Source organism: Trichosurus vulpecula, chromosome 3, assembly GCF_011100635.1.
Source record: "Trichosurus vulpecula isolate mTriVul1 chromosome 3, mTriVul1.pri, whole genome shotgun sequence".
NCBI lineage: Eukaryota > Metazoa > Chordata > Mammalia > Diprotodontia > Phalangeridae > Trichosurus > Trichosurus vulpecula.
The window spans coordinates 299,185,193-299,205,404 of record NC_050575.1 but is presented as its reverse complement, the minus strand read 5'-3'; the positions used below and the strand labels follow the sequence as shown (position 1 = coordinate 299,205,404).

The following is a 20,212-nucleotide window of genomic DNA, read 5'->3' as shown; positions in this document are numbered from 1 at the left end:
ATTATGCCACGTTTCTAAAATCTAAACATTGTCAATTATTTGACGCTTCTATGGTGTTTTGAGATTTGTAAAGCTCTTTGCATACATTATGCCATTGATTAGTTAGAAAAAATTATAGTAAGAATATAGGGAGAGAGGGGGGATCGTTGGGATTTTTTTGACAGATATTCAGATCTCTGAAAAATTTCCACTACCTATACTTCTTTCCAACTTCCTTTATATTCTGAATCACAGACTTACAATCTTTGAGTTGTCAGGGTCCTTGGAGTTCAATCTAGTCCAGTCAGCCATGCCCCAAAATACTTTGTTTCTTGGTTCACCAATATTGGCATTGACCGTATATATACTACAAATTTGACTGTTACGGATGTCTGAGAAGAATACCTTTGGTCCCATTGAAACCATATCCACGCCCAGTTGTCTGCCCACGCATGAGATTGCCTTAGCTCCATTTTGCAAATAAGGAACCTGACAATTTTAAATGGCTTGCCCAGTGAGTGAGGAAAGTTAAGGTGGAAAATTCTTCAGTCGGAATTCAGATGAGAATTTCTTTCATCGTGGTACTAACCACAGAGCCTTAGTGCGTAAATAGGAGATATTGACTCTTGATCCTGTTTTGTCTTAGTCTTCTTGCTATATTTAAATTTATCTCTCCTTTGTACAATGACTCAAATACAATTTAGGCCTCAGTTTCTTTATGTGCAAAATGTGAGAATTGGACCAGATATTTTTGAGTCCTTTCCTGGTCCAGAATTTTATAATGTTGTGATTGTTTTGTTTTTGGTTGGGGATATTTTAGATCATGCCTTCAATTGACTTACTTTTCCATGCTTCTGATAAGCAGAAACATATTTCCCTCCATGTGGCCTAGTTGTAGAGTTGAAGAAGCAGAATCATTGTAAAAGATAGTCAGCAACAGTCTGTAATGTATTATACAACTAGGTAAATAGTTTGGAATCACGTTATGAAGGGCTTTAAATATCAAAAAGAAGATTTTGTATTTGATCCTACTGATGAGGAAAACTATAGGAAAATCACTTTGGTCACTCTGTGGAGGGTAGATTAGAGAGAGAGAGAGAGAGAGAGAGAGAGAGAGAGAGATGACCTGAAGGAGGGAGACCAATAATAGACTGTAGTAATAGTTTAAATGAGAGGTGATCCTCCATTGCAATCCAAACCATAAAACTACTCCAAACTCAAAAACTACCCCTGTTCTGTGCAATTTGCATTTTAAAAACCCACAAGTATATCACAAAGTTTAAAAATGTGGATTTTTTTTATGTGTGCTGATATTTTACTTCAGGAATTAGCTCAGATTTATGATATCTTTATTAATATATGTATAACATCTATCAGAACTTTGCTTTTGATTCTCCTTCAACTCTTGTCTTGCTCAGTGGAACCCAAGAGCATTTAAAATATTTTCAGTTTTTAATTTTTTCATTGAGGTATATAGCTGTTTACTTTTCTAATATTGTCTCCGTAAAGGAAAGAAATTATTAAAGAAGAAATTAGTAAATTAGTAATTAGAAATTAGTAAATTAGTAAAGAAGAAATTATTAATATAATTAAAATATAAATACAGTATAAAGAAGAATTATTAATATATCATTTTTGGGTTTTGATAAATTTTATTTGGAATTTGGTCATTTCCCATTTACTGGAGGGCATACGTCTTAGAAGTAAATAGAGCTTTAGAAATCATTTGAGTAACATCGTCCCTTATTTTACAAATGAGACAATGAAGGTAGGTTTCCCAGCTAGGATCACACAGTTGGTACTCTGCCCCATAATTGTACATAATTCAATGATTTGTGCCCTGTCAGAATGCTGTGATACATTTTATAACCCATGCCTTGAGGTCATAAACTTCCATGAAATAAGGAAAGCTCATTTCTCATTTTGCACAAATTTAAAATTAATGACTTGGCCAAATCCCATTCTTGGTGCTTGTTAGAAGGGTAGTTTATACTTGAGTAAAGGTATTGTTTTGAATTCACAGAACATTTATTATGTACCTTCCACGTGCTCTGTAATGTGCTAATAAGCATTAGGAATATGATAATTTTTTGTTTGTTTTGCCATCCATCTATTAAAGGGAAAGGAGAGAAATTTGATGTCAGGGAGCAATTCTTTTCTTATGAAAAGTAATTTGATTTAATTTATCTTAGTTTCCATTACATAATCAGTTTGTATGATGCATATTCTTAAATATGAAATCGTTTTATTGTTGTAATTTATACCGTAGTTCCTCTTAACCCAGTTCCATCACTTCAACACCACTTAGTAAGTGCAACAGTGAAAGTTAAAGGTATGAGGAAGAATTCTCTATTGTGGAGACATAGCTTTATAGTCAGCTGCCGCCTTCATTGTTTGTTTTATCTTTGCCCCCATAATCATAGACATATTAATTCATTTTACTGTAGGAAAAAGGCAAAGGATTAAGACTTTTGATTTTACCTCTGTCACATGAAAAGCCTTCCATTAACTGGGTTAGAAAAGGATTGACGGGCACCAAACCCATATAATTCCAAGTCTGGAATTAAGCTCTAACTAATCCTGACTTCAGATTTCCTTCAAGACATATAGTACTTATTTGTAAGATCAAAAACATCTTAAGGACAGAATAGCAGTTGTACTATCAGTATGTTAGTTGAATAAATACGTAATAACAAAAAAGCTACTAGAATTGAGTAATGCTTTTAAGTGAAATTATCTTTTGTTAATTACAATAGCAAAAACATGCATCCATACGAAATCTCTATTCAGTTTGCTTAAGGTACATTTGCGTGTTTACAGCTTCATGAACCTTTTGACAAAATCTCTAGGCCCCCTAAGCTAGGAACCACTGAGTGAGCTGTGGTATTTTCCTTCTGAGGTAGTACAGTTGGCACCTGGCAGTAGCACTTGGGAATTTAGAAAGCTTTGGAAAAGAGCAATTATTTCTGTCTTCAAGAAGCGTTGGACCAACGTTGCAAGGAGATAAAAGCTTATAGAAGTTTCATACGGTGTTGTGATGAAGTATGGAGGTTGGAGTAGATGGGCTAGCTAGGTTGGTATGAGTCAGCAGTGTGGTGTGGCCACCAAAAGAGCTCATTCAGTCCCAGAATGGTAATAGAAGCTTAGTGTCTAGAGCAAGGGAGGTTCTAGCCCCATGGAATCCTGCCTCTTTTCAGACCATGTCTTTAGTACCATGTTTAGTTTTGCCTGCAACATTTTAGGAAGAAATTGACAAAGTATGAGTGTACTCAGAAGAGGACAGATGAGAATGACAATAAAAATACTAATAATAGCCAACATTCGTATAGTGCTTATTATGTGTGTGCTAAGTTCTTTACAAATATTGGCTCCTCTGAGCCTCATAACAGCCCTGGGAGGCAGATGCTATCATCAGTCCCCATTCTACAGATGAGGGAATTGGGGCAGATAATTTCAGTGACTTGCCCAGGGTCACACAGGTAGTAAGTGTCTGAGGCCAGATTTGGACCCAGGTCATCCCAACCCCAGGCCCAGTGCTTTGTCCACTGCATCACTTGGTTGGGTCAGAATATTGAAGGGATTCGGAATCATAACATACAAGATTGAGGTCAGTTTTCATAGTTCAACTCAACCAATGTTTATGAAGTACGTCAGGGCTGTCCAAAACGCGGCCCGCCTACAAGCGCAGAAATTTACATAACAGCTTTAGTAAACGAAGCCAGGCTACCGCAGAGCTCTCACTAAAATGGCAAATCAGAATATATCGTTTATTGTTTCAATAAAAACCTAAGGTTGGACAGCCCTGACGTACATCCTGTGTACTCTGAGCATGTAGTTTGGGTTGGAGCATGAAGGGAAAGGTGCTCTCCTTCTACTCGGAAGATATAATATGTATATAAGTAACTAAAAACAGAGTTGTTTATAATTTCGAAAAGGAGAGTGTACTACTGATGGAGTGAAGAAAGACCTCATGTAGGAGTTGGCACCTACGGTATGTTTTGAATATAATAATAATAGCTAACATTTATAGATTGTTTGAAGTTTTGTGAAGTGCTTAACAGATATTCCAGCTGATCATCTCAGTAGCCCTATAAGGGAAGTGCTATTATCATCTCTGTTTTATAGATGAGAAAACTGAGGCAGAGAAGAAGGAAATGACTTGCCCAGAGCCACTTAGCTAGTGACTGAGACAAGATTTGAACTCAGAAATTCCTGATTTTAAATTCATCCATTGCTGTAATTCATTTTGTCTAACCTCCTGCTATTCTGAAGGAAGCTAGTGATTATTTGAGGCAGAGGTAAGAGAGCGAGCAGTATAGACATAGGGAACAAGGAACCAACGGTGAAAGTGGGAATGGAATGTATGAGGAAAAGCTTGTAGGTAAATTCAACCGGAATGGAGAATGTCAGAAGGGAAATAATACAAAACAAGACTAGAAAGTAGATGGTAGGGGACTTAAAATGTGAGGCTAAGGAGTTTATGTCCTATCCTAAAGGCAAGAGAGAATCATTAAAGATTTCTGAGTCAGGAGGTGACATGATTGAAGGAAATGAATATGTTTATCCTAAAGAAGGGAAGTTTTAGTTGGAGGACCCAGTAACTATCTTTAGACGTTTAAAATCTTGTCAAAGAGGAATTACGTCTGCTTGGTTCCAGTTTGGCAAAACTAAGACCAGTGAATGGAAAGTGGCTGTCAGTAGACTTATTTTAACTCAATAGAGAAATGTATTAGCAATTAGGATTGTCCCAAAACAGAATAGGCTGCCATGGGAGATGGTAAGTAATAGCCAGTGTTGAAAGGCCATGCCCGTTTCAAATGCCTTCTTGGGCAAAACTCTGGACAAGAACGTAGCCTAAAGAGCGCTTAGTGCCAAGTACCCGCAGTATTTAGGCTTCGTACTTTCAGCGTTAGTCAACATTTTATGGATTGAGATGAGAGAAGAGCAAAGGACTCTAGGGAGAAGTTCCCAGGTTTGAGTTTCTAGACCAGACTAAGGAGACTTTGCATCAGACACAGGTAAATGAGGAGACCGAGAGCCAAGAGGATGTGGGGATGGGGGAGGGAAGAGTATGAGAGAAGAATCAAGAAATCTGTCTTCTAGTCCAGGCTCTTTCACTAGTTAGGGCTTAGTAAATTCTAGCTCCTCCAAGGCCTCAGTATTCTAAGCTGCAGCCTTAACATAAGCAATTGGGAAAAAAACAAACAAACAGAAACACCATAAACAATTGGATGGTGGTGGAAAGGACTCTAGACTTGGAATTGGGGGTGACCTTGATTTCAGCCTAGGTCTGATATTCCCTAATTGTGTGACCCTGGACAAATCATTTCACCCCTCCATAAACAAAGTGGGGATAATAATACTTTACTATATACCTCACAGGGTTTTTATGGTGAGGAAAATACTTTGTAGACAACACTTAAACCGTCATATAAATGTGAGAATGTTACTGTTATTATCAGAGTACAAGAGCCAGTCAACATTTATTAAACACCTAGTGTGTGCCAGGAACTGCGCTAAGTTCTAGGGATACAGAAAAAGGCATAAGATAGCCCCTGCTCTCAAAGAACTCATAATTTAATGGGGTAAAACAATACCTAGAAAGAAACTGAAAGGGGAGAGGAGAGATTTTCATGGGAATCATAAAATCTAAGGGGGGGTTGAAGAAGTCTTTCCGCTATAAGTTTCAGAACTAATTTTATCTTGCAGAATAATGAGCTATTAGCTCGTTAATGATGAATTATATCATTAACCACAGTTAAACTTGTTAGCGTTGAGTTATACTATTAGCAGTGATAACTGAGTGAGGTTGTGAGATCGAACATGTGAAAGTTCTCTAAACCAGAAGCTCTATGCAAGTAATGTTGTTTGAATCTTTAATAATGATAATAACAGACACCATTTATAGAATTCTAAGTTCCAAAATTTTCGTTGCAAAGTTAGAAATACTCTCTCATTAAGCCTTAAAACAAGCCTGGGAGGAAGGTCGCTACCGTTATCTCCATCTTGGAGATGAGAAAATGAGACAAACAGAAATTCAGTGATTTGCCCGTAGTCATACAGCTGGTAGCAGCAGCAGCAAACATTTATGCAGTACTTACTATATTCTAAGCACTGTGGTAAGTGCTTGACAATTATTATCTCAATTGATCCTCACAACAACCCTGGAAGATAGATGTATTATTATTTCCTTTTTACAATTGAGGAAACTGAGGCAGAGAGATTAAGTGATTTGCCCAGGGTCACTTGGCTAGTAAGTGTCTGAGGCTGGATTTTGAACTCAGGTCTTCCTAACTCCAGGCCCAGCACACTATTCACTGCACCACCTCATTGCCTGTTAATCTTAAATATGTTTGCTATAAATACCTAATGTTTTGAACCTTATTGGTCAGGTTACTTGTAATTACTAGTCATCTGCTGTGAGGAAAAAAATATACTAATGTTATAGTGATACTGATAATGCATTACTTTTTACATAGCATTTATTAGATATGGTAAGGGGGAATACTTTAAAACCAATGTTGGTTTCCTCAATTTGGGTATTCATAGAGTACACCATTGCGGAATCCAACCCCATCCTCAGGAAGAATGGTCTTGTTGAGATGCTGTGTACTATCCCCCTACCCCCGCCCTGCTAAGCTTCTGCCGAGTCTCTCAGAATTTAGCTAGACTGACCCTGGGAGCGATACAGTCCTTTTTCCTAAGTCAGTACTCAAGGCTTTCTTTCCCAGAGGTGATCTGTTCTGGCTCAGTCTTTGCTCTGTTGGAGAAAAGCCTTATGGAACCAAGTATCACTTTGTGGAATCGGTGGAAGACTTTAATATCGTAAAAAAGTTGTAATTTTAAATTATTGGTGATGAATTATTATGTCAACCCTAAATGAATATAAATATTTGTAATTAACTAATGAGATCATTTATTATATCATTTCATTTAAATAAATATGGATATGGATACATATTCATCACACTTCCATGAGTAATAAATAAACATATCTATGGGAGTAGAATTATAGCACATTCATTCAATTCCACTAAAATAATACAGAATATTGATGTGTTTGCCTAAATATGTATATGAGTACATATTTATTCCTCATAGCCCCATATAACGATAAATAGTCATATCTGCAAAAATATAAATAAGGTAGATTCATATAATTCCATTAAAATAATTCAGAATATTAAAAATAATTAATGGTGGTCATTAAGGTGCTAGGTCTCTGCCCCAAACTAGATCACTGTAATATAGTTGTTCAATAAATAATACTGTCTGGGAAGTAATGACAAATATTTTGCTGAAGTACAGTTATTGAATATAATTCTTTGTGATATATTTGCTTACCACAAATAAAATAATGCAGTCACATAGCTGACTCAGAAGTCTAGAGAATATAAAAGACTCTTCTTCATTTATTGTTTGTTTTATCTGATTCATCAGAGCAAAATGTAGCCTCGAAGTCTTTCTTCAAAGTGCTTTTCTCTTTGATAAAAATTTTACAAGATTTCACGATAGATGTGATTATAGAAGTAACATTATTTAACGATCTGCTGACTGTTGACATCCTGAAAGATGTCAAAGGGAGAAATACAAAGAAATCTATTACTATGGTAAGGTCCAAGGAGAAAGATTTTTTTTAATCTATGGTTAGGTCCACCAATACTCATAGTACTAATAATCCTTGAGACATATTACAAAGCCTTCTTTGTTATACCTAATGAAGCTTTTAAAAAAATTAGTTTAGCCATCATCAAATAAATAAAAATAAGTAAATACAACAATTAATAAAATTAGTAACAAACTCTGCCATCAGGGGCCTGCTAATAAATGTTTAATACCCAGCTCTCTGGAAAGACATACCTTTAAATTTAATCCCCATTGTTAATGATTTCTTTATCACTTACTTCAGTCTAGACAATCAATACAACAATGAATCAAACCCTTATTTGTAGCACTTGCTGATTTCCGAGATATAAATGCTTATTACAATTTAACAATCAGCTTTTGCAAATAGATTAAACCTGGCTCCAGCACATTCCTATCTGAATCTTAATACATACTGGTCTTGTGACCTTGGGCATGTGACTTAGTTTTAGCCAGAGCCATTATTTTTGGTGAATGAGAATTTATACCCTAATAAGATCACAGATCCCATCTTATTAAAAAAAAAAAGACACATGCAATTCTCTACTGCTTTAAGGTTTATGGAGTGCTTTAATTTCCTTACAACAACTTTTTGAGATGAATAATGCCTGTCCTAATAGAATCATTTTACCAATAAGGAAACTGATATCCAAAAACTTTCAGAGACTTGGTCTAAGGTCACATAGTATCAGACCTAGGGTTTCCATCCAAGTCTCCTGACCTCTCTAGTGCCCAGAGTTCGGAACATGTATGTGAGTAGAAGGGAAAGAAAAAGTAGACAGAGGAAAATTGAAGAATTCCTACTATTTTTTCTGCAAATTAGCAAAAAAGAGGGAGGGACAGAGGGAAGGGGAGGGGGGGGGTTTCAAATAAGTAACAAAAGTATATTTTCTTTAGTTGCAAGGGAGAAGGCTGCATCATGAATATTAGTCAAAGGGCTTAAAGTGTAATTCTAAGAGAAAAGCATTCAATCTTGAGCTCAGTTCGTCTGTCAAGTCTCTCCCCCACTTGCAGCAAAATCTGTCTATAAAATGAAATCCCAAGAGAATTCCTAATTCTTGAATAGCCTTTTGATAGATTTGCATAAGAAACCTGTTTTGTCACTTTCTGCTGGACTTAGAGCTGAGTAAAATATCAGAGATTGAAGAATGGCACTTATCAGAAACTGCCCATCATGTTCCACCCTTTTCCCCAACGTCACTTAACATTGTTAGATTTTAGAGAAGTCAGTAGTTAAATAACAAACCAGGTACCACTACTTCAGACCTAGTTCTGATAATGTTCCTTATTGGACATAGAGCCTGCCTGGACACAGTTGCTAGCTTAATAATACCTCCAGAATCTTTTTTTTTAGTATTTGATTTATTTATTTTCAGTTTTCAACATTCACTTCCATAAGTTTTAAATTTTCTTCCCTTGCCTCTCCCCTCCCTCCCCAAGACAGCATGTACTCCAGTATGGGCTCTACACATACATTCCTATTAAACATACCTTCAGCATTCTTCAGGTGGATAGTGATGTGGCATTCTGTTTCTTATTTTCATCTTTAATTATGATTCTCCTTTCCCTTGTGGATATATCACACAGGCAAGAGGCAGCAAAGCAACCCAAGATTTCACACCCTCCAGTTTCCTTTCTATTTTTTCGAACCTTTTTTCCTTCTTTTGTTCTTTTTGTTTCTTTCTCTCTTTTCCTAGTATGCTCCTTATCCCCACAATCTTTGATAAATCATTTAGGGTAAGACAAAAGCTATCTGAAATTCTTCTCCTCCCGACACACACACACTCACTCACACATACACACACGCGCGCGCGCACACACACACACACGCACAAACACATAGCTCTAATTTGGAGAGTTTTTTTTTTTTAACACATTGTTCAAGGCTACTACAGATACTACAATAAAGATTGGGCTTCCCAGGTAAAAATCTTATCAATCTAGAGTGGGCAAAACAGTGGGCCCCCTGCCTCATTTGTAAAAGGAACTGATAAATAGCCATCTTTAACCATTTTCAGTAGTACTTTTTCCTTAGAATGGCTTTCTTTCTTTCTTTAGCCACTTAGAAAATTACCATTCCTCTTGATTTTAGGCTTAGCACTATTAAATATTTACATTTCCAGTGGAATTATGGTTTTGGTCTGCTAATTTGGTTTTTAATTTATAAGAACTAATAATGAAAATCATGGTGTAAAATCTTTGATATGCCAGCAGATCAACAATCTAATCCATCTCTTCTCAAAGTGTGGTCCAGTGACTTTTAGGGAGTTCACAAGGTCAAAACTTTTCATAATAATACTAAGGTGTTCTAATTTCAAATGCAGAAAATATCAGTAGATATAACCCATATAAACAAAGGCTCTTTGGGATGCTCAATAATTTTTTTTCATTTAATTTTCTTTTTATTTTTTCTCAATTACATATAAAAAATTTTGTAACATTCATTTTTTAAAATTTTGAGTTCCAAATTCCATCCCTCCTTCCCTCCCCACCTCTCTCCATGAGAAAGTAAACAATTTTATACAGATTATCCATCTGTAGTCATGCAGAACATTTCCATATTAGCCATGTTTCAAAAGGAAGGACCAAAAAACAAGAATAATAAAGTAAAAAGGAAGCATGCTTCAGTCTGCATTCATCTATCATCAGTTCTTTCTCTGGATATAGATAGCAATTTTCATCCTAACTCCTTTCGAATTGTTTTGTATCATTGTATAGCTGAGAACAGCTAGGTCATTCACAGATGATGATCATACAGTATTGCTGTTACTGTGTATGATATTCTCCTGTTTCTGCTCGTTTCATTTTGCATCAGTTCATGCATTTCTGTTAAAAAAAAAGAACAACTAGAAAACAGAGGACTAAAAGGACTTTTATTAGAGTGATAAATATCACATATCTAAAGCCATTAACATTATGCATAATGGAGATAAACTAGAATTCTTTCCAATAAAATAAGAGCTAAAATAAAAAATGTCCAAAATGTCTATTTGACATAGAACTAGAAATGCTGACTGTAATAATAAGGCAAGAAAAAGAAATTGAGGGAATAAGAATAGGTAAAGAAGCAAAATTGTCAGTTTTGCAGATGATATGATGGTATACTTATCAAACCCTAAAGAACAAAAAAATTAACTAAAATAATAATTTCGGCATACTTTCAGCATATAAAATAAATCCTTTCCAACCATCAACATTTCTATATAATACCAGTAAAACACAGGAAGAAGAAATAGAGAAATTCCATTTAGAATGACTAAAGAAGAGCATAAAATACTTGGGAATCTACCTACCTAGATACACAGAAGAACTAATACATTCTCTCTCTCTCTCTCTCTCTCTCCTTCGATATACATATATGTCTGTATACATACTATATATGTATGTATATGTATATACACACATACAAATATAAACTGCTACTTTCAGAAATAAAGACAAACATAAACAACAGTATTACCTAAATTAATTTACTTGCTCAATACCAAATGTGGCAGTTTCACTGTCATTGATGGAGAAAATAGCTTTTCAGAGAAATATGGATAGACCTTTCCTATTTTCCATCTCTTTGTTTTCCTCTTTTGAGACACCCTTAAATGAATCTTGGGATGATGTGACTTAGTTGGGTCTCTTGCTAAGCTTTCTGTAAATGTCTTCTCTTTACTTACTTCACATTTTCCTACAATGTTCTACCACTTGCCCCTTTAAGATTTTACAAATGAGTTTATATTTTAAATCAGATTTGACTTTGGCTGCCCTATCTCTGCTTGACAAGGAGATGTTTGTTGGCTGAAACATTTTCTAAGATCTTCTCATCTTCTCATTGTGATGATTGATTTAGATTGGGTAATCTACCTTAGGGAATGGTGATAATTTGTGTTTGATGTCTGTTGCTTCATCCATTTTCCTTTTTTTTTTAGCCCCATCAGTGGCTTTTTCAATTAGGTAGGGTTGAAGTTTCCTCAATTTTGTGCCATACCTATGAGTTTTAATTCTAATTTGCAATTGATTTTGACAATGCACTTTCTTCCCATCTTTGGAGAGATGGAAGCATATGGATATGGAACATTATATTTAATGTCAAATTTGATTCATGTGCTAGTTTCCTAAACTAGCTGTTTTTTCCTCTTATAGTCTTTGTTATAAGAGATGGTGTTCTGGATGGTAAAAGGCATATGTTTGGAAATTAAAGTTTTGTGAAAACAAAAGAATTTTTTAAAAAATTATATTTATTTTGATCTTTTAGAAGACAGTGGTCTGACTACATATAGCTGATTTGGAAATCTTGCAATTGTTAACTATCAGTTAAAATAGGATTAATTTCATTTTTGTGATGTTAGTCAATAAACATTTAAGTGCATACTATGTTCCTGGCACTGTGCTAAGTGCTGGGGATACAAAAAGAGCCAAAAGACGGTGCCTGCCTTCAAGGAGCTTACAATCTAATGATTATAATCATTAGATGGTGATAATATTAGGTGGTGCTTGTCATGTCCAGTGATTCTCAACTTTCTTCTTGAAGGAAAGTTCATGATACATAATCATGAAGCTTGTATACAGGATGGTCCAGAATTCTTAGTGCAGTTTTAAGCTTTAGTAGCTTTTTAAATATGAAATGAATGCATGCATACATACACATGTACTCTATTTACACATAAACTGTCAGGGGCGGGGGGAGAGGGTTGGATGGATAGATAGGTAGATAGAAAGGGAGAGAGAGAAGAGATGTTTGGATGGATAGATAGATAGATAGATAGATAGATAGATAGATAAACTACTAGCCTTTGGTCTTTCTTGATTTTTTATTCCTGAAGCATATTTTCCAATGTATTTCTCACCCTTCTTTCCTATGTCCACCATTGCATTGAAGTCATTTGAGTATTAAAGTATATGTTAATTTAATTGAAGGTTCTAAACTGGTTTCTTCTAGAATTTACATATCTTCTGATACTCTGCAAAAGATGTTGGTCCATAAGTTGCAGATACCTTCATGATGGGTTTGGGGATTTTTTTGTGGGTTTTTTGTTGGTGCATATCATGAGCACTTTAATATTAGGTGGCCAACTATCCATGAACAGAAAGTGATGTTTCTTATTGCCTTTGGATGCATGTCACATCCAGCACTCCTAGCTTCTTTACTTGTCTCTCCCAGGAGCACCTTTGAACCAAGCTTCAGCTTCGGTCTCCTCTTCATTTTTGGTTTCATTAATAGAGAGAAGCTTAAGATTGACATGATTCTGTTCCTTCAATAATATGACAATTCACTGCATATTCACCAGATAAGGATCTCATATTTTAGAGTACCTGACAACCAAATGAGTGTGTATAGACAGACTGTATGACCCATAGTGCCCTCTTTCCCCTTATCTAGCACCTAGTTAACATCACTGCAAAAGCTGACAAGGGCCATTTTGTAATTTTCTTTAGGGAGACTTTAAAATCTTGTGATTCCTATGAAAGTCTGAGTCTCTCACCATAGCAGTTTCTGATTTCTGTCACATTTAAAAAGTTATGTATGCCCTTTTCAATGATCATTAACCTGGTAGATTCCTGGTTTAATTGTATTCATCCCTTCTTTATTTAGAGTTAAAATGCTCTGAGTTTAGTGGAGAGGAATATAATTTTCAAAGTATGAATTGTTTTGGCTAAAGAGAGAGAGTTAAGTGCCGAGCTTATTAAGGAGCAAATGTAATGAGAAGTGGCCATTATTTTCATCAGTAGCAAACATCTATGATTGGGGTTCACTTTTGCTTTTCTCTGTTTAAAGGAAGAATATGAAACAGAATTAGCTAATGGCCTTATGGTCTTTGTTTTGTGTTTTTTAATACAGGATGAGTACAAACCAGAAAAGGCTTTGTCTGAAGATGACTTGAAGAATGCGGTGAGCGTGCATCATGCACTGGCGTCGAAGGCCACAGACTATGAGAAGAAACCAAATGTGCTGAAGCTTAAAACAGCTGACTGGAGGGTCTTGCTATTTCAAGCCCAGTATGTATGGGGGTCGGGCTGCAGGGCTGGGGGGCGGGGGGAGCATTTTTCAGTTTAAGAAGCTTGATCACTATTAATCATTGCATTCATATCCTACTTAGTATCTCTCAAAGTGTTTTCACATGCATTTATCTCAAGTGGCCTTCACAGCCGTTCTTTGAGGATTCTAAGGAAATTTTTGTTAGCCCCACTATACAGAGAGAGAAGGAATCTTGCCTAAGATCCCTTGAAAAGCTGAGACTGGAATCTTGATACTCAGTCCCATGTTTCTCCTGCTACAATGTGCAGATTTATTCTGTCTGGACTCATACTTCAACTAGGGAAGAGTGAGTTCAAAAGCTGTAGTTATGTCTCTTCCTATAGACAGTAATACTTCTCTGACTTGGGGAAGTGTGAGAATAGATTTTATGACTTTTGAGAAAGAGTTGGCAAAGCTAAATCCATCAGACAGCAAGCATTTATTAACTACTTAGTATTTGCCAGGTGCTATGTTAAATGCTGGGGATACAAAGACAAAAAGTCAGTCTCTACCCTCAAAAAGCTTGCATTCTAATGGAGGAGGCATTGTGCATGTATAAGGAGATGTGTGCATAAATGCATAGAGAATATATACAACATGAATGCAAAATAGTTTTGGGAGGAACTGTAGTAGCATCTGGAGGAATCAGGAAAAGTTTTATGTAGAAGACAGTAATTGAACTCAGTCTTGAAGGAAAACTAGGGAAAGAATATGCTGAAATGTGAGGAACAGGTAAGAAAACTGTTTGCAAAGGGTAGAGGCAAGCAGGGAGGGCATTCCAAGTATGGGACTGAGCAGTGGAATGACACAGATATGGGAGATGATGGAACATCATGAGTATGAAATAGTGAGTCAGCCAAAATGGCTCCTTTGCTGAGTGCATAGAGCAGAGTAATGTGTAAGAACATGTGAAAGCTAGAAAGGGGCCGAGTCATAAGAGATTTAAATACCAATAGAAGAGTTTATGTCTGATCCTAGAACTAATAGGAGGTACTGGAATTAATTGACTGAGGCTGATGTGACATGGTCAGAACTGGGCTTTACGAAAATCATTTTATTGACTCTGTAGTGGATGATTTGGAGTGAGAAAAGGCTTAAGGTAGAAAGAACCATGGCAATAGACAGGAGGTGATGAGAACCTAAAATATGGGAGTGGCTGTGTGAGTGGATAAGAGGGGGATGATATGGGAAATGATGGAGAGATAGAAATGACAAGATTTGGCAACTGGTTAGAAATGGGGGGTGAGAGTGAGGAATGACGAGATTATGAGTGGGGCAGATAGAAAGATAGTGGTTGTCTTAAGAGTAATAGGGAAATTTAGAAGAGTAGTTGGTTTGGGGAGAAAGATAAAGAGTTGTTTTGAACATGTGGGGTTTAAGGTATCTTTGGGCTATCCAGTATTGAGATGTCTATGGGATAGCCAGTTCAAGATGCCTGATATATTGGCAGCTGTTTTATGGGCTCAGTGCTCAGGAAAAAAATGGAGTCTAAATATGTAGACCTGTGAGACCTCTGCATATGGGAGCCCATGAGGTCCCAGGACAGGGTCTAGGGTATACTCACAGTTAATGGCCATGATACGGATGATGATCCAGCAAAGGAAACAGAAAGAATGGTCCAACAGGCAGGGGGAGAAACAGAAAAGGTCAGTGTCACAAAGGCTCTGAGAGGAGAGTATCCAGCAAGAAAGGATAGCCAAGATTGTCACATATTGTAGGGAGGTAAAATATAAAGGATGAGGATCGAGAAGAGGGCTTTAGATAAAGCTAACACTATAAGAGTTACTATAGGAGAAGGAAGAGAAAAAGTTTAGGTAGGGAAGTAGAATAGATTTCCAATTAAAGAGGAAACCAAAGTCAGCCTGGAGGACTTCCACATGTAACAATGGTTGGCTCTACACGTGAGGGAGTGTACAATAGTATGTGAATATTCTGTAATTGAGAAGTAATGGTTTTTGGATTTCCAAAAAGGGAAGTGAGATTTTTAAAAGGAATGAAGTCAACCAAAAATTTGTCAACTAAAGCCATGTCAGATCGTGAGAGAAGTGAGTGCCAGAGCGTCATTGTCCTGGAGCTTCCAGAATTTGACTTTGCAAAGATTGAAGATTGCCGACTTTGGAAGAGAGAGTAATGTAAGGGTCATTGCTTTCCAGAGGATTTTTAGAATCTGAGAAATAACAGTTTGAATGCCCTAGAATAGAGTGGTCTAAATTTTTTTTGTATCATGACCCTCTCTGGCAGTGAAGTCTGGAGATCCCTTCTCAGAGTAATGTTTTTAAATGAATAAAATATGTAGGATTACAAAATAAACCAATTACACTTAAAAACAGTTATAAGTTTTTTTTAAAAAAAAACTCATAGTGCTGGGCAAAGAACCCCAGTTATACAGAAGGAGATATAACCAAAAGATTTGGGACAGTGAGGAAGTAGAAGGACCAAGAAGATGGAATTTCTCTACAGCATTTTTCTGAAATGAAATAAGCTCGACAAGGTTGAAAGATATTCATGGGCTAGCAGTAGTATCCTGAAGAACAAGACCAACATGAAAAACTTTTTTGTTTTAAGCCACATGCTTAGTCCCCAATGAGAATGAAGGCAGGAATTGAGGGAAATCAGTTTTAGAAACAACCTAAAATTTCTTCTATCCTTCACAGGAGCCCAGAGGAAATGGAATCATGGATAAATAGAATTAATTGTGTGGCAGCTGTGTTTTCAGCACCCCCATTTCCAGCAGCTATTGGCTCCCAGAAGAAGTTCAGCCGTCCGCTTCTTCCAGCTACAACAACAAAATTGTCACAGGTAGATAAAAGTGAATAACACTTCTTGGAGGAAGGAAGAGTTGTCTTTTAGATGTTCTTCATGATGGAAAAAATTCAAGTTCCCTGAGTATTCAGGATTTACTTCCTTTTCTACAACCAAACTAAAAAATAAATGTCTTGTATACCTTGGAAGGCAAGTGCTAAATTAGCCATCATTCAGAACAGCCAGGTCTTGATTAATGATTAACGAATCCTAAGAAGTTATCTCACGTATTCACATTTGTACTATTAGGAGACATAATAATGTAAATTATGTTAATTGTTTCCAGCCCAATGGAACTCTACAGAGCAAATTCAAATAATGCGACCGTTTTACAGAATTTGTTATTTTCCTTAAATGGGACCTAGCTGTATTTCATTTCACTGATGTGGGTATTCTCTGTCCTACTGCAAATCACAGAACTTAATTAGATGGTTTCATGAATGGCCATGGCCAAAAAAATTCATCACTTGGTAGCCGGTGTTCTGATAATGGAGGTCATTCCACTGAACTAGGTTGGCCATTGGGCAGAAGTCCATCACCGTGTCTACTACTGTCCTGGTAGGTACAACCAGAGCTTGTGTTCCACTGGCCTAGCAGTTGCTAACCCAAGGTCACCTCCACACCATGGAAAAGAATCTAGTTAGGATTTTAGTGGATGATATTGTCATTAACATTTGTATCAGCAATACACTTTTCAAAATAGCAATAATAAAACTAGATAATGTGCTTTTTGAAACAGAAATGGACAAAAAAAATTACTGTGTTAATAAGGCAGATAGATGCCATGTGGTGTTATCTTCTTTACACAGCACTGGTTCGCAACCTTATTGAATAGAAAGGCCCCTTTTTTACATAAAAATATTTGCAAGAGTCCCACATGATAATAGTTGTACTGATAATATCAGTTCATTATCATTCAGTCAACAAGTATTTATTAAGCACCTTCTGTATCCCAGGTACTCCATTATCAATAGGGATACAAGTACAAAAAAAAAAGTGAATCAATCCCTACTTAGAAGGAGCTTATAATTCTAATGTGGGAAACAAGTAAATATAAAAATATAAAGAATAAATGCCAAGTCAGGTTACCAAGCATTTATTAATCACCTAATGTGTGCCAGTCTCTCTGCTAAGGCACCAGAGACATAAAGAAAGGCCCCCCCCCAATGATATAAATACAAATACATACAAAGTAGTTAAATACAAGGTAGTTTGGGAAGGAGAGCATTAGTAATTGGGGGGACTAGGAAGAATATTGATACAATGGAGACTGTCAAGAGGAAGCTGACCAGGGTTTTGATCATAGGATCATAGATTTATCATTAAAAATGACCACAAAAGATATCTAACCCAGCTCACTCCAACAAAGAATCATGAATCAGAGCCAATAAGAGACCATGGAAGCCACGTAGTATAATCCCCTTAATTTACAGATGAGGCAACTGACAAAAGGGGGTATAATGTGCCAAGGTCATCCAGGTGGAAAATGAATAAAACTGAAATTTGAGCCTCGCATCTCAGGCTCCAGATCCAGGGCTAGGTACCAATTAATAGGAATAATTAATCGCCTGAATGGATCACATTATTTGAATTAGCACTTAATATTTCCATTGGGCTGGAACCACTTGCTATATCTTATATCATTATAGAAACTTCAAATAGTGTGATTAAGATACATGGGACTGTGCCAGGAGATTCATTGTTCACATTCATCAGGACCTAGCTACACACCACAACCTCATGATTGTTATTGTCTGATGATCGATTGAAGAACCTGGGAGTATTTATCTAGAAAAGACAAGACCTGAGAGTTCAAATCAGGCCCCAGACACTTTCTAGCTGTGTGACCTTGCGTATGTTACTTAACCTCTGTTTGTGTAGGAGGCAGGTAGATGGCTCAGTAGATGGAGCACTGGGCCTGGAGTCAGGGAAACCTGAGGTCAAATCCAGCCTCAGACACTTACTATCTGTGTGACCCTGGGCAAGTCATTTAACCTTCATTTCCCTTAATCCACTCAAGAAGGAAATGGCAAACCACCCAGTGTCTTTACCAAGAAAACCTCATGGACAGTATGGTCAATGGGGCCATGAAGAGTAGAACACAACTGAACAATTGAACAGCCAGATGGGGTATATGGATTCTATGATCATATGTATTTGAAGACTAGTCATACAGAAGAGGGATTTGACCTTTTCTGATTTGTCCCAGAGCAGAGAAGTAGGAGCAGTGTGTGGAAGTTGCACGTGAATTTGTTGGTGCATTTGAAGGAAAAATTTCCTAATGAAGGGAATTTATTCAAAAAAAGACTCGGATGCTGTAAAAGCTACAAGGCTTCTGCTCATTAGAGTAGAGTAGTAAGCCTTCTCCAAAAGGCAGCTGGATGAGCATTTGTTTGACCACTTATTGGAGCTGTTGAACAGAGTGTTCCTACTGCATTTAATGGTCTTTCTGAGGTCCCCTTGATCTCAGCAATTCTGAAATCCTAAGTGCCTACTGTGTGCAAAGTAATGGCGTAGGCACTGTGGAGAGATAGAAGGATAATTAAGCAGACTGTAACGATAACCCTGTTGTAATGGAAGATGCTGAAACATGTTTTCTAGTCATTAAAGAAAGATTATATTATATTCAGTAGGGTTTTAGTGATACGTGTATTTTGTTGGTAGTCCCTTTATGGGAACTCTTTATTTCCCAGTGAATTAGAATACCGCATGTAAGAGACTGAATATTATCTATTTAATGTGTGTGTGTGTGTGTGTGTTTGTGTGTCTTAGTTCAGTTGCTTAGAGCACTCTATTCTGTTAATGAGTCAATACTATGTGTTCATACCTGAGCTATTCCAATGGCCTTCCATGGCAGCTTAACTTGCAGATATGTTTTTTGTCTCACTGGGGACTTGAAAAGATTTTGGTCATGGGGCTTATTTTGTGCTGTCTCTTCTATTTCAATGTCTTCATTTTATAAATTTCACGTAAGGTCTCATTAATAGAAGATGCTACAATCCTCCTGCCCCATATTCTCTCTCTCTCTCTCACACACACACACACACACACACACACACACACACACACACACACACTTCTGTGCTATTAAAAAGGATAAAAATGAGCAGTTTCTCACCTGAACCGTATTCAGGCTATCCCAGAGTTAAGAGTAGGTAAAAATGGTGATGGGATATTTGGTGATGGGATTGGTTGGTCAGTAAAGAATAACGTAGAGTAAACTTTGACTAGCAAAAGGACTGGGAAAGACTCCTATGGACTGCAGAAGTACACGTTGCTCACCTCTTTGCCAAGTCAGTCTGATTTTTCTATGTATATTTATATTCCCAGGCGTCACTATTCTTCCTCGTTTCTTGCTTTTCTTTATAGGCAGTAAAGCGCTAGTTATCCAGAATGGTCGGGGAATAGAGAATTCTGCTTAATTCAGTCTTCAGGGTGAAAATGATTGTGCTTTACCTGGATTATAATTTTTACCTAAGTAGAATATAAAAATCCAATTGAAAGAAGCTGTACAATTTAATATATATAGCATTGATAATTCAGAAGAAAATTTCAGCATCTGAGGTCATCTTTATGGATATCAGTATTCATCTTCAAATGGGATCAATTGAAGTTTCTACTTGCAAGGAGTCTAGACGAACAGGATTTTATAGTATTTATTTTAAAAAAACTTTCTAGAATCAAGATTCAAAATGCTTTTGACAGGCTAGAAGGTTAAGCCAAATGCAATAAATTAAAAGTCTTAATAATCAACCTCACAAATACAAATGGAGACAGCAT

The 20,212-nt window shown here is 36.7% G+C and overlaps 1 protein-coding gene across 1 annotated transcript in view; it reads left to right on the top strand.

Moving 5' to 3' along the window:
• PSD3 (pleckstrin and Sec7 domain containing 3) overlaps positions 1-20,212 on the top strand; it is a 451,252-nt gene that overhangs the window by 389,260 nt on the left and 41,780 nt on the right. Inside the window, exons 12-13 of the mRNA XM_036751348.1 lie at positions 13,454-13,611; positions 16,285-16,429. Coding sequence (XP_036607243.1) covers positions 13,454-13,611; positions 16,285-16,429 — 303 coding nt within the window. The remainder of the gene's footprint in view (positions 1-13,453; positions 13,612-16,284; positions 16,430-20,212) is intronic.